The sequence below is a fragment of the Oryzias melastigma genome, linkage group LG1 (genome assembly GCF_002922805.2).
Source record: "Oryzias melastigma strain HK-1 linkage group LG1, ASM292280v2, whole genome shotgun sequence".
NCBI classification, from domain to species: domain Eukaryota; kingdom Metazoa; phylum Chordata; class Actinopteri; order Beloniformes; family Adrianichthyidae; genus Oryzias; species Oryzias melastigma.
In genome coordinates, this window is record NC_050512.1 from 3,443,575 (window position 1) to 3,458,935 (window position 15,361).

At 42.4% G+C, this 15,361-nt stretch overlaps 2 protein-coding genes across 2 annotated transcripts; both read right to left on the bottom strand.

Moving 5' to 3' along the window:
• Positions 1 to 6,104: 6,104 nt before the first annotated feature.
• On the bottom strand, positions 6,105 to 7,704 carry LOC112137659 (T-cell ecto-ADP-ribosyltransferase 1-like). Its single transcript, XM_024260084.2, has 2 exons — positions 7,008 to 7,704; positions 6,105 to 6,902 (listed from the first exon to the last, which is right to left on the bottom strand). The coding sequence occupies exons 1-2, from the start codon at positions 7,062 to 7,064 to the stop codon at positions 6,105 to 6,107; spliced, it is 855 nt and encodes a 284-aa protein (XP_024115852.1). The 5' UTR covers positions 7,065 to 7,704.
• Positions 7,705 to 11,479: 3,775 nt separating this feature from the next.
• LOC112137539 (GPI-linked NAD(P)(+)--arginine ADP-ribosyltransferase 1) lies at positions 11,480 to 15,361 on the bottom strand. The gene is made up of 3 exons (XM_024259897.2): positions 13,897 to 15,361; positions 13,637 to 13,776; positions 11,480 to 12,786 (listed from the first exon to the last, which is right to left on the bottom strand). The coding sequence occupies exons 2-3, from the start codon at positions 13,772 to 13,774 to the stop codon at positions 11,899 to 11,901; spliced, it is 1,026 nt and encodes a 341-aa protein (XP_024115665.1). The 5' UTR covers positions 13,775 to 13,776; positions 13,897 to 15,361; the 3' UTR covers positions 11,480 to 11,898.

Here is a 15,361-nt window from a genome sequence, read left to right on the forward strand (position 1 = left end):
GTTTTCTCTGGGAACTCTGGTTCCCCAAACAAACTTTGTAAGGTAAAATTTAGATTAAATTTTTTTGTTTTAAAAAAAAACACAATAATGGAACCACCAGGGGGCACTACTCAGTGCTTTCTTGTGCCGGTCCCAAGTCCAGATAAATGCAGAGGGTTGTGTCAGGAAAGGGATCAAGATTAAGTCTAAGCCTCACTCTTTTGGCACAGCCTCCTCAGCACATTACGACATACGAGAAGATGCTGGAGATGACTGATAAAACATGAGCAGAAGCTTCCAGCACATGTTGAAGCTGGCCAGTCTCCTCAGGAAATACATCCTGCTCTGACCATTTCTGTACACCCCCTGTGTGTGAGTGGACCAGTCCAACTTGTGCAGCTGCAGACCTACAGTAGGCATTTGTAGGTGTAGACAACTTCTACCTCCACTCCATCAATGTTGACAGGCTGAAGTGATGGAGCGACCCAGCCAAAGTCCAGATAATTGTAATTATTATCATTTTTAAAGTTTTTACTTGTATATTCATCAACTCTTGTTAGGGATATCTATATATTTAAAAAAAGTTGCTACAAAATCCCTTTGTGTTATCGTACCTACTTGAACTCCACTCGGACTCAGAGAAAGAGAGAGAGTGAGGGACTACTGGGACGTCCGTTGTTATGCGGTTGTTGTATCATTCTGTTTTGGAGGCTGGGTGCTTCCTTGGAGATATGGTGAGAAGCTCAGGTTTAGCTCAGAGTAGAGCCGCTGCTCTTTGATATTAATCAGAGCCAGAAGGTAGGGCTCAGCCATCTGGTCCAGATGGCATCCAGGGTGCATCCTACCTTTGCCCAAGATTGACCGGATTAGCTTCCGACCGGCCCGTGACCCGGGGAGGGCCAAAGCAGTTTAGAAAATGGATGGATCTTTAGACACTATTCTTTTTGTTATTGCCATTTCCGTTTTCTCTTTTCTTTTGTTAAGTCAAGGTTGTCTTCTTTTAATGGCGTCCATCTTGAAAAGAGGTCCTCCTTCATAAGTGGTTGGACCCACCTCTTCACCAAACCAACCCAATGGTCTGTATGCACAACCGACTTCCGCACTCGGTAAATGACTGCTTAGTTGTTTCCGGTTGGGGCAGTGGGCTATTGTTTATGTGGAAATAGCAGAATATTTGGACTTTAAAATTTGTTTTTTGGAGCTACCAAGAGTCACTAAAAACTAGGTTAAGTAGATTGTTTGTTTTTCTAGCAAGATGCTCCAAAATAAAATATGAAAAAGGATATAGACAGACAGAGACAGGCAGACAGACAGAGTACTTTATTAATTCTGAAGGAACTTACAAAATTCATCCATTGCTCCAAACACACAAACAGGTTAAAACTGTGAAAATGTAAAAAAAAATATATAAAAATATTAAAAGTAATAGCAGCAATACCAGAGATAGATTAAAAGTATGGAGCTGTTAAAAGCCATTAGAAATGTTTAAAGTATTCATAACAACTGTCCTAAAACCATTGTTGTAAAATTTACTAAAAACATTGTAAAAATGAATCAAAGTAGTTAATTATTCAGGCGCCCCTCTTACCCCCCACCCCCCGCTGCATTGAAAAGTCTTATCGCACTCAGTGCGAAGGACTTCCTGAGCCTTTCTGTGGATGGTAGAGAGCGCAGGCGGTCGCTGGAGGCAGTTTCTGAAGATGCTCCTTTGGGCGATGAACACTCCATGTAGAGGATGACCGGTGTTCCTCATTATGCTCTCCAGCTTGGTCAGCATCCTCCACTCTGCCACCACCTCTGCCGTCTCCATGTTTAGGCCCACCACACTGCCTGCCCTCTTGATCAGGCAATTTAATTTGTTTAAGTCCTTTTTGTTCGCACCGTCCCCTCAACACACCACAGCATAAAACAAGGTACTGAAAACGACAGATGGACAAACATAAAAAGGAGTTCAGAGTAGACGTTAAGAGTTGCAAATCTTTTTCAAAAGTATAGCCTGCTCTGCCCCTTCCTGTATATCCAGTCCATGTTTGCCGACCACTTCAGACTCTTGCCAGGATTTCCAGGTATTTGTAGCTGTCCACTACCTCCACCTCTGCTCCATCAATGATGATGCTCTTATTCTGGCAGGAATCTCCTTGGTTTTGGTGGTGTTCAGGTGGAGGCAGTTTCATTAGTTCCAGTGCACAAAGTCCTCCACCAGCTGCCTGTACTCCCCCTCCTCACCCTCCTTGATACATACCACAATAGCAGTGTCGTCAGAGAACTTCTGCATGTAACATGTATCAGAATTGTAGTGGCGGTCAGTGGTGTAAAGGGTGAAGAGGAGAACCGAGAGCACAGTTCCTTGTGGAGCACCTGTGCTGCAAGTCAACACGGAGGAATTGCAGCTCCCCATCCTGACAAACTGTGGCCTGTTTGTCAGGTAGTCTGTAATCAATGACACCAATTGGGAGTTCACGCCAAAGAAGAGGAGTTTCTGCTGTAGAAGAAGGGGCCGAATTGTATTAAAAGTGCTGGAAAAGTAAAAAAAGAGCATTCTGACAGCGCAGACACCCATGTCTATGTAGAAGAGAGTCTGGTGTAAAAGATATAGGACGGCGTCCTCCACTCTCACCTTTGGCTGGTAGGCAAACTGGAGGCTGCATCTGTGGTCCCAGGAGCTGCAGGACCAGCCGCTCCAGCGTGAGAGGTGAGGACGACCGGCCTGTAGTCATTCAACTCGCTGGGGCGACTCTTCTTGGGTACAGGAATAATAAAGGGTGTTTCCCCGCGAAGCACCACGGGTGTCAGGGATCCATCATCAAGTTCCATCTCCTACCACCAGAGGGACCACTCACCTGAGTTTTAACCAGCCATCTCCTCACCTGTCTCCTTCCTGCCATCATCATCAGCTGGTTCTCATTATGCTCATCATCTCTGTATTTAGTCACCTCCTGGACTCAGCTCATTGCGACGTATTGTATTTGCCTTTGATACAACTCCGAGCACTCTTTTCCATTTGCCTTCTTGTGTTTTGACCTCTGCCTGTCTCCTGACTCCCTGCCTCGCTCCTTGTCTGACCTTTTGCCTGTATATTTGACCTTGCCTTGCTTTTGCCCTTGTCGGACCTTCTGCCATGAAAAGCTTTTGAATATTGATCTCAACGCCTCAGCTTCCTCATTACAGAATACTTCGCCCGGATCCAGCAACAGGAGTTATTACACCAGCCAACCTTGCAGCTTTTGCAGCTCTGCTTCTAGAACACGGCAGACAACTCCACCATTTGACGGCCGCCACTGACACCATCAAGGAATGACTCTTAGCTAGTCCGGTGACATCCCCGATTTCTCTGGCTCCAGCTCCACCCATGTCAACCCCGCCTAACGTCTCCGGGGTCTCCTCTGCCGCAGGTCGTTCTTCCAGTCCATGTCTCTTGTTACCGGACAGGTTTGCGGGAAAGCCCTAACAGTGCAATGGGTTTTTAATGCAATTCCAGCTCTTTCTCCATCAACAAGCTCAGGCATATCCCACATAAGAATCTAAAGTTTCTTTTTTGTGCTCATTACTCACCGGAGAAGCTTTACAGTGGTTAGCCGCGCTGTGGACCAGTGGGTCTTTGCCTTTCCACTCCTACGCAGACTTTACTCGCTTCCTGCGCTCTGTTTTCCAGCATGCTAGCGATGGCAAAGACCCAGGTGAACAGCTTATGGACATCCAGCAGGGTAAGGAGATGGCTGCTGCTTACTCCCTGAGGTCCTTGCTCAAACTGACTGGTGTTCAGCTGCCCTCAAGACAGTTTGTCATCGAGGACTTAACCGAGACCTGCAACGTGAGCTGGCCTGTTGAGACAAAGATTTGGATCTGGATTGCCCAATCATCATGACTATCCGCTTGGACAACCTGCTGCAAATCCGTAAGCGCGGAGACTCTAGGCCCGAGCTTCTTACCCCAGTCTCCTCACGTTGTAGTCATGAACCAACCACTAAAGGAAAACCCATGGAGTTAGATTCTACACGCCTCACTCCGGAAGAAATAAGGCGGCGCATGCACGAGAACCTGTGTCTCTACTGTGGTCGGCCTGGTCACCTGCGAGCTAGGTGTCCCGATCGTCCGCCCAGACGATTGGGTGGCGTGGTGAGTGACTCTTTTCTTACCTTTGAAGTACCAGTCACTCTCAAAGTAGGTGACAGAATCATTGCCACCACTGCTATGATAGATTCAGGGGCTGCATGAAATGTTATTGACTTATCATTCGTGCAATCTAATTCCATCCCACTGCTTACCTGCGACTCGCGGGTGGCAGTTAATGCCCTAGATGGTCGTCTTCTGGGTTCCGAGAGGATTAATTACGTCACGTTCAACCCCAGCACCAAGAGCTCATATGTTTCTTCGCCATTGACTCTCTTTGTTCGCTTTTATTTTGTGACTTACATCGCTCAAGGCACACGATCCCTCCATCGTGTGGTCCACTACAACGTGGGTGATCAAGAGCTGTTGGCTATGAAAGACGCCTTCACGGAATGGAGACACTGGTTGGAGGGGGCTTCTCATCCATTTCTGGTGTTGACGGACCACAAAAACCTCAAATACATCAAGGCTGCCAAGAGGTTGAACCCGCGTCAAGCCAGATGGTCCTTGTTCTTCTCCCGATGTCGTTTCCAGATCTCCTTCCAACTGGGCTCCAAAAGCGGAAAGGCTGACGCTTTATCTCGCCTGCATAAGACCACAGAAGACACTCACCACACTACAGAGTAGATCCTGCCCGCTCAGCTCATCCTAGCTACCATCCAGTGGGATGTTATGACAGAATTTGACCTCGCCTTGCTTTTGCCATTGTCGGATCTTCTGCTATTAAAAGCTGTTGCATATGGATCTCAACGCCTCAGCCTCCTCGTTACAACGGGGAGACAACCCCCATCCCCCCATGGCTGCGGAGTCACCCGCCCGTCCGCAGCCCCTTGTTATAGAATAAATGCACAGAGTTCTGGTCGGTAAATGTAGCGCTGTACAGGGCAGGGTGGAAGAGAGAAAGCAATCAGTTCTGGGATTTTTTTTTTTTTTTTTAAAAGGTTACTTTTAAGTGACTTTTTAGACTTTTTTATATGAATTATCTGGAATATCTGTTTAAGAAAGTGGGAAAATGTCACGTTTCACCAGATAAAATTCAAAAGCTAAGTTAAGAACAGCTAATAAGATAACTCTAATGAACAAGTATTCTAGTAGTACTTGAACGCATCACTCACGGATGAATCAGTGAGATGTGAAATGAGTCTCACGATAGGTCCATGCGTGACTGAGGCTTCATGTGTGCGTAAGAGGTGATGCGAGCATAATTTTTAGAGATTTGCATGTGTAATTAGTTTCAAGCTGTTGTCATTTTAAGTTGTACATGTATAAATTGTAGTTACAAATCAAGAATTATTCACACACAAATCCAACGTTATTCACAAATCCTAAATTATGCGTGCACAAATCATAAATACACATACTGCCTAATTCACAGGCCTATGTACAAAGAAAAAGCAACATTTTTGAATTTCAAAAAAATAACTTCTCATTAACGGAGTAACGTAATGAATTACAGTTCAAATTTAGCAATTAAATTGCAATGACTAAAGCAACCTTCATTACTCACATTTTAGTGTAGTGAAACCAAAGGGGACTAATCAAATAATTGATACAGTTGGCCCTGACATTGTCTCTTGGTTATACAAACAGAAGCAGCAGCAGGCTGATGCCACTAATGTGAACCAGGAAGTGCTTTATCATCCATTTAGCGTCTGTGTGGTTTTTAAGTGTCTTATCATCGCTACACAATAGGATTTACTTCTTTCTTTTTTGAAAAGAACTCATCATTAGATGAGTCAACAATTTTATATTCTAGCACTACTGAGCATGAACCTTTACTGTAGCCTTGCAAAGTTAAAAGAATTGAAAGAAAACATAACATAACATGAACAATTTCATGGTCAAACTCAAAGGAATTCCACAATAAAAACACATACAGTTTTTGTCAAAGTTATTGTTTTTATTTTTCCAAGATACACATTTATTTCACGAAACACCATTTGCTGTTTCTGCTGCTTTTAGTTGATATTTCAAAGATATTTGAACAAGCTGCATTTTCTTCGGGTTCTACTGTCTCATCCATGAGACCGGGAGGGCTCGAAGAAAGCACAATTGTGTCTTGAAACAGGTTCCCGAGTGCTCTTCACTGTATAGACAACCTCACAGGGAAGCTCTTTATCCTTTTCTCTTGTCTCTATTTTGGTGACTTTAAACTCCTCATACGGAGGAATCAAGATTTCTGCTTCTGTGTCTTTCCCTGAATCGATCTTCACCCAGGAATATGGTGAGATGTCGGCTCCATAGCATGTTTCAATCACAAAGCAACTTTTTTCTCCATAAGTATCCCCCAAATTTATGCCTTCCTTGGACTTCAGGGGATGCAGTGAGGAGGAAGTGAAACGACCAAAGCGTATGCTCTTGTTAAGAACATCCTGTTCGAAGGAGACATTTGTTCTCCTGTAAGAAGTGTGACATTTTATTTTTTCTTTTAGGCAACACATTATTGTAAAGCTCTTTTTGGGAGCAAGTTTTTGTATAGCTCTTGTAAGAAAATAGTGCAGGGAGTGATAATTGAACCCGGTCTTGTACTCTTTTCCCTGTTTTTGAACTGCCTTATTTAATTCATAGTAAATGTTTGTCGGAGCCTGTGTGTAAACATAAATGGCTGCAAGCTCATCTCTTTCCAAAGTTGATGATGCGATTTTTTCCCCTTTGTAGTACATCTCTGCTTCATTCCAAGCATCACTAAAGTTCTTATTTGTGTTTTTCTCGTTCTCCAGAAACTCTTTCTTCACTTTTTCAAGCATTTTGTCTGCACAGCCATCATACGTGTCATCAACAGAGTTATCAGCCATGTCCAAGGGATAATCTCCCTATAAATTTATAAAGGAAAAAAAAAGAATGCTGATTCTATACAAGGCAAAAAACTACAGAATGTTCTCATTCAGACATAGTAAAGCCTCATTCATTGATTTTACCTTTGCAGTCACCATGTAGGCTCCAAACATCAGCCGAACAGCAGCCGAGACTGACATCTTTGTGATCAGCTCACGGATGAACACAAAGTTTCCCTGTTGGTCCACAGAAGATTAGAAGTGAATTATTAAATGAATATCTAACATCTAATTATACATGTCAAACCCTTCAACTTTTTCAAATTAGGTGCTAAATTCTTGCTCTAACACTTTTCTGAGTTTGGTAGAATAGTTGTCCACAGTCGAACAATACTTTAATTTTAATATCCAACCACAAACCTTTAGAAGATTAGTTGTAGTTCGCTCTGTTTTTGCAGTCAGGGGTCAAAAACTCTACTTTCTTCCTGATTCTGTTCGTTCCTGGTTGAAAGAAAAAGGAAAAAAAAAGACAGAATTAGAGATGTTGTCGCTAAAGCACCGCAGCATATTACTATCATTATCATAGTAGTAATGTAAGTAGAGCACAACGTACCTGCAGCACAATGTCCATGTCTTCATTTTTACCTGGACTTTTATAACAGTCTCTGCAGTGTTGAAATTAGGGGGTGTGAGATACAATTCTGCCTGAAACAAAGTAGCAGTTAAAATATTTGCATGGATTGTTGGACCTTTCTTTATGACGAGGGACATTATAAAGAAAGCCTTGTGTCAGTTTTGATTAAATCATGTTAAGCCAACAGTTGTAAGAATGCAAAGAGCTCATGCAAAAAAAAGTAATAAAAAAGATGTTCTGTTACGGAATATCTTGCCTCATTTTCATGTTTAGAAATAAACATTAGTTTTAAATGTGAGGAATTTATTTAGTTCTTCTTGATGTACTATTGTTGAAATTGTATTTTTTTTGTTATGGTTAAGTAATTTGACATACAGTGTGTCAAAATAATGCTACACTAACCACAGAAACAGGTCAAAATTCAAGACCTATTCTCATCATTATTATTAATATTTTTTTTTTACTGGTTGGTAGATTTTTAGATATTTACCCTATTGCGGGGTAACCATAGTTCCAAAGTATATATACTTATATAGCACTTTTCTACCTTCTTAAAAGGCCCAAAATGCTTTACAGTCACAGACACATTCACACACATGAACACTTGAGCCAACCTGTAACCACCAGGAGTTATGTCTGATTAGTGTCTTGTCTGAGGACACTCTAGCTTCCTCCCACAGTCCAAAAACATGCTTTGTAGGTTAGGGTAATTGGTTTCTCTAAAGCAGGGGTGTCAGACATACAGCCCACCTAACCCTAACCTGCCAGATGGTTTAATCTGCCCCAATCATGAAGAGAAAAAAATATAAAGATGTTGTGGAAAAAAGTCCATTCCTGCAGAAAGTTATGGTTCTTAAAAAAAATTAAAAAGACAGAAATGCAGAATTCTCCCACTATGGGAAGCAAAGTTTACTATCAGGATTGCTTCAATGTCAGATGTAAAATATTCAGTCAGCAAAAAATGGAATAAACCATTTTTTCTTGTAAAATATATTTGATTTGAAATCCACTGGCTTCTGTGAATGAATGTGTAATAATACGTGATTAGGCTACTGTGTTGGTCAGTGGCGGGCCGTCAGGGCCTGCAAGGCCTTCTCTGCTGGCCTAAAAATATCTGAATCACAGACTGATATTAATTATTATTTATTTCCGTGAATACGTATTCTATAATTCCAAATGCTCTGTCTTCGTCCTTTCATTGCTGTCTCCCTGGCTGCGCTGCTTCCAGACGTGTATTTTCCTATTTAAGCATTAACCAATCACATTGCAGCACCATTTGTTGCTAGGGTCAAAGAAATCTGCCTGGAGGCCTTCACAATCAGTTCTGCGGGCCCTGTAGCATACAATAAATGTCGACCAAACTATTGCTTCAACCAATCAGATTTGGAGTAGGCGAAACCAAGGCCAGCTAGCAGGCCCACGGAAACGTCAGCATTTTCACGAGCTTTGATTGGATAGCTCGCAGCTCGCTCTGGTTCTGCGTTATGTGACGGACACAGGTGCCGAGGAGCGGCGTGTCAGGTTTGAAGATGTTACCAGTGGAAAGCGTCTCATCGTCTGATTTTTGGTGGAAAATGAATGTCTGGGTAAAGTTGTGGCACAGTTTTGTCTGGCACGGGTAAAGGAGTTCCGTGACTCCGTTGAGCGGGAGTGAAGCTGATACGAGGAAATCTACGAGGCCCCTGAACGCACCGCGGGCGCTCCGAGCTCACGAAGAGGTGCAGCGCAAAATCCTCGCGCGCACTACCGACAATATTATTTTCCAGACACAGACCTTGATCGATCACAAAAACTGATGTTTGTCTCCCTCCTGGACCACAAGAGGCTTCAGGAATACCAGAACATTTCCCGCATGCAGCCTTTTCCAGCTTATCACAGCCACGGAACACTTTCCATCTGCGAAACGCACGGATTCTGCACGACAGAGTGATTGAAATCTTCTTGAGGATAGAAAGGATGGATTTTGTGTTTAAATAATCTGGATTTTTGGTGAGTAAAATTTTGCTATCTCCCTACATAATATTGAAATTTTATCAGGTTATTGTTGATGCTTTTGGTGTGTGTGTGGCAGCTGTACCTGCACTAGAAGTTTTATAGCCATAAAATAGTTATTGAGGGTTGGATTGATTCAGATGGAGCACTACTGAAGGCCTAGGTGGGAAATGTACGGCCCGCCACTGGTGTTGGTTGAGGTGTTAGATCCAACTGAAAAAACAACAGCTAAAAAAAAGCAACAGATAACAAGTCGACCAAACGTTATTATTATTTGCTATTATGTTACTGGTCCGGCCCACTTGAGATCAGACAGGTTAAACGTGGTCTCTGAACCAAAATGAATTTGACACCCCTGCTCTAAAGTGTCCCTAGGTGTGCATGTGTGAGTGTGTGTGGGAGTGATTGTGTGCCCTGGAACAGACTGGCGACCTGTACAGTGTCACAGTTCAGATGTCAGCACCCATCTCCAACCACCAGAGGGAGCCCTCGCCAGAGTTCTGACTCCTCATGCTCCTTACTACAACTCCCATCAGCCACTGCCATGGACTCCTTCCTGCTCAGCTGTTCACCATCATAATCATCATCACACAGCATATAAACCCACTCCAGCCTCCTTTCCAGTGTGAAGTCTTACATTACTTAAACTCTGAGCTGTTCTCCCTTTGCCTGTTTCTCTGTGCCTTGACCCTTGCCTCCTTATCGACCTTCTGCCTTGCCATTGTGTTTTTGACCCTTGCCTGGACTCTGACTACGCTCATGTCTTGCCCCTGCTCATTAAAACATTTGCACATGGATCCAAACGTCTCAGCCTCTTCATCACATACAGAGTGTATCCCGCCTTTTTCCCAACACCGACTGGTACAGGAATACAGCGGGTTAAGGAAATGGTTGGATGGATGGGCTGGAAATATTGAGGTCAATGACACCAAAATGAATTATTTGACTCTTATACTTTATTTAGACAGACGGTTTGGCTTCAAATTATAAATACCAATAAGAGATATCTGAATAGACGTTGCATTGTCAAAAAAAATAAATAAACTCATAGTAGAGCCCAAAACACCCAGAAAGAGGCCCAGGCAATAAATGTTTTAAAAGACAGACCACCACACAAGTATTGCCCTAAACAAGTGGGATAAATCCCCAAAGGCTCAAATAATGTGTCGCCATGAGGTAAAAAGAAAAGCCCCCACACGCAAAATGCTGACACAAGACACAAGTGTGCATACCAGTGGCCAAAACACCAGGGCAATACAGGCTGTAACGAGACAGACCTCCACACAAGGATTACCCGAAACAAGAATGCCACTGGCCAGATGGGATAAATCCCAGATGAGCCCCCAAATATGTTACGGCCCCAATAGGCACACCGGCCGCAGTCTAGGGGGAAGACCAAAAAGGGGACCATAACATATGAAACTGGACACCAAGATCTTGAGGAACACAGTTTATTGACAACAAGAAATAAAGAAACTGTCCTGTGAAACCCGCACACTCAGCATCGGCTCCCCTCAGGGCTGTGTGCTGAGCCCTCTGCTGTACTGCCTCTACACCTACGACTGCAGTCCAGCCCACCACAATAACCGGATCATAAAATTCGCTGATGACACCACAGTGGTTGGACTCATCTCCAGAGGGGAGGAGTCTGCCTACAGGGAGGAGGTCCTGAAGCTGGCAACCTGGTCTTCAGAGAACAACCTCACTCTGAACACCAAGAAGACCAGGGAAGTCATCATCGACTTCAGGAAGCACAGCCCTGACCCCGCCTCCCTCCACATCAACGGCGAGCTTGTGGAGAGGGTCCACACCATCAGGTTCCTCGGCGTAATCACACCCCGGATCGGACTTGTTTCCCCTGATGCCCTCTGGAAGATGTTACAGAGGCATCAAAACAAAAACTAACAGATTGAAAAACAGCTTCTTTCCAAAAGCAGTATCTATGTTAAACTCCAAATAAAAACATTATTTAAACGTAAAAAAAAAGAAATGAAGATTGTATTATTTGACTTGAAATTTCTTTATTTTGATAAGTGAGCAAGGCATAAGTGGGATAATGCCCTTTAAGGTGTGGATTATCAAAAATGAAGAAATGAAGCAACCGCCCTCTGCTTTGCTTCAGATGGTTCCAGTTTCTGTGTTTTGTATTCTTTTCTGACAACGGTCACCTCGTCAGGTAGAAATAAACTGAAGAAACCCTTTAATTATTACATCTGATAAAGGAGTAACATCAATGAGACGATGCATTTCGGTTTATAAATTATTGAATTATTTCTTTTAAAAAGTAATGATGAATTTCATAAGATAGAAGCATTCATCTGTGTAAATCACTTTTACATCATCATCCCAATGAATGCACTTTCAATACTACCTTGGAGTAAAGATTGAGTTCCGCGTTTATTTTGCTGGCTAACTCAACACTAACACTCCGACCAGCAGTAGGAGCAGAGCTCCCAGCACAGCAGCAACAAAACATGTCTGCTTCCCTCTGACAAGAACCACAGAGCAGACCGCCAGCAGGACTGCACACACCGACAGCTTTGCGGCGCTGCATCCCAGCCAGACTCTTCTAGCAGCTTCCAAAAAGGTTCCACTCAGCTCCTCTGTAAGTTTACAGTTCTGGTCGGCTCTCGGTACCCTGGTGCTCTCCAGCCTGTAGACCACGCCGCACCAGGGTTCATGTTTCAGGACTTTAGTGATTGTGAAGACCTCGTAGGTGGGGATGAGCACCTGCCCCTGCTGCTCAACGCTGGAGTAGTCCGTGATGTCCGCTCCGAAGCACGTGTAGATCTCAAAGCAGGACACGTTCCCCTGAAGCTCAAACGACAGGCTGCTGGATGCTGCCCAGATGAAATGGCCAAAGCGCACGTTTGTGCGGGCGACGTTTTGGTCAAAGTGTTTCCACGTCCTGAGGTAGGTGGTTCTGCACGGCGCCTGGTGGCGACGCAGAGTCTGAATGGCGTCAGTCAGGAAAAAGTAAAAGTAGTGGAATCTAAATCTGTGCGTGTTGTACATGTGCCTCCCTCTCTTCACTGCTTCATCAAAAATCTCTCGGATGTGCGGCAGTTTCGTGTACATGTACATCACAATGGCGTGGTCGTCTTTTAAGCGCACGTGCGCGGGTTTATTTGCATGTTTTTCTGCAAAAGCCCAGGCCAGGCTGAAGTTTCCGTTGTAGTTCCACTCGAACACGCCAAACAGGTCAATCAGGGCGGCGGTTTCAGATCTGCAGCCTGCATACATGTCATCGATGGAGTCTGCGGCCATGTCCAGAGGTAGAACCATCACTTCTGCTTTCTGCAGATAAGAGAGAATCAATAACAGAGATAAGCATCGTTCAACCTTTGAACACCAGAACTCGTGTTTCTTTGATTTTCTGTCATTTTTTAGTTGTTGACACGATCAAACTGATAGCTAGCTAAAAATGCTGAAGCTGCTAAACTTGCTAAAATATTAGATAAATGCAAAATTAGCCAGAAGAACTGGAAAAAAGTCTAATTTCACCAAGACAACTAGCATATTGTTAAAATATTAGCTCCAAGTTACCCTAAAAAACTGGAAGAAAATTCAAATTTTTCCAAAATAGCTAGCGTAATGCTAAAATATTAGCTAAATGCAGGAGTCTTCTAAAAAAAATTTTTTTTAATTGTCTATTTTTGCCAAAACATAGCTAAACTACAAACTATCCTAAAAAAAAGTTGGAAAAAAATTCAGTTTAACCAAAACAGCGGGTATGATGCTAAAATATTACCTAAACTCCAAATTATCCTAAAAAATTGGAAGAAATTTCTAATTTTGCCAAAACAGTTAGCATAATGCTAAAATATTAGCTAAATGCAAAAGTATCCTAAACACACCAAAAAAAAAAAAGGAAAATGTCTAATTTTATAGCAAAACTCCAAACTATCCTAAAAAAATGGAAAAAAAATGAGCCAGAACAGCTAGCATACTGCTAAAATATGAGGTAAATTCCAAATTATCCTTAAAAAATGGAAAATGCATATTGTTAAGATATTAGCTAAAAATAGTTGATCGTGTTAATAAGTTACAGTATGTTAAATACTTTGTGTTTAAGTGTCACCAGTGATGCCCCAGGTGTTAAAGGGTTAAGACACATTTTAAGTCACACAAAGAGTTCTGATCTGACCTCCATCGGTCTCTGAGGCCACCAGAGAATCAGAAACGGGTCGTTGAGTAACAGAAGCACTACCAGGGCTGCCGTAGAAAAAACTGCCCATTTTCTCAGGATGCCCAGCCTACACGCAGGACCGTTCACAAGCTTCATATCTGAATGTGCACAAAACACAGAGTCAGAGACATCCATTCAGTCTTACGATCAAGAAAACAACTCAAATATTATCCTTCAAATAAACATTTAGAAATGTAAAAGTAAAATTTCAGCCTTACTTTTTTTCCCTGCTTGTAGGGTCCTTTAAAGAGGCAAAGGCAGCAGGTAGAGCTGCATGTTTGTTTGCAGAACTTCCTGTTCTGCATACAGGACTTACAGGTATGGCAGACCAGAGCTCTGCTCACCGTCCTGCTATTTCTACATTTGCAAAATGTCTGCAGCTATCTTTGGAGCGTTTAAAAAGTACAGTAAAGTATTTCTACAACCTCCGACCGAGCCATGAAGTTATCTTACTCCAGCTCTGACATGCTGCCTCAGTTTGTTGTTTGTAGACAAATTCCTGCTGGTGTTAAACAGGTCTGACAGTGGTTTCAGGAGGAGGTCCTGCATGTGGTGATACTGGAAAATCCTGTTTGGTTGCAAACAGAAGCAGCTGCTGCTTTGACAGACACTGCCAGCATAGTGCGGCTGACCCTGTGGTGAACTGGGAGGATCTATGATATATTTCCAAAGGCAGAAAGTTAAAATCTGTCTCCTTTGGTTTTAATTTCCTGTAGTTTGTTCCTGTTTACTCTTTCTAGTCTGATAAATGCACATTTCTCCGGTGTGAGGCCGACACAAGAACAACAACTGAAGCTCAATCTGCCGTGAAGAAAAACAAATTCCACAAACCTTGAGATCGGTCTTATCGACTTTTCTGTTTATAAAGAAGCTTTCTAGAGTGCCAACTCAGAGCCAAAGGATTTAAAAACTGAAGTACAACAACTTGAAAGCTGAAAAACTCGTTTTTGAAACTCAAAATACCTTAAAAACAAGAACAGACTTGGAAAAAGTTAATGATGATTTCTGCAAGTCGAATATAATCATGATTTTTTTTTTTTTACTTTCAGAAGTTCCAAAACTCTCACTTTCAAATTCTTATTTTTCATTTTTGTTTTTTTTCTGTTTCTGTTTTGACCATTGACTGTTTATAGAGAACTGGACGGAGTGATCCTCTCCTCCCTAGCACTCCAAACAGGAAGTACCTGCTGGCTCCAACAAGCCAAAATTACGGTGGCCAGGAAGTACAAAACAATATTACATTTACCCGAAACACTTTTGCAAATTTGATGAAACACTTTTACAAGTTTGACCATAGACTGTATTTTTGATGGACATATGAACCCCTCCATTTGTGCTGTGTTTACCCCAAAATAATGCATTTCCTATGGGGGACACCAACACTTGACTTGTCCAGTAAATATGATAAAAAAATAATAAAAAAAATGCCTATCTTAATAAGTATGTTAATAAACCTCATTTGGCTTATTGTGGTAATAAATGTCTTCCTAACACCTTATAAACCCATTAATAATGTTTGTTAATGTGTTGATAAAGCTTGTTAAGATTTCTTCTAAATCTTCAAAAGTGTTACTGTTGTTTTTTTTACTCCAAACTTCTTCTTTTACCTTGAAGGTCCATGTAATGATATTAATCCTTTAACACTGGAGCTCCAGTGTTTATGGTCTTTTATTTACTGTAACT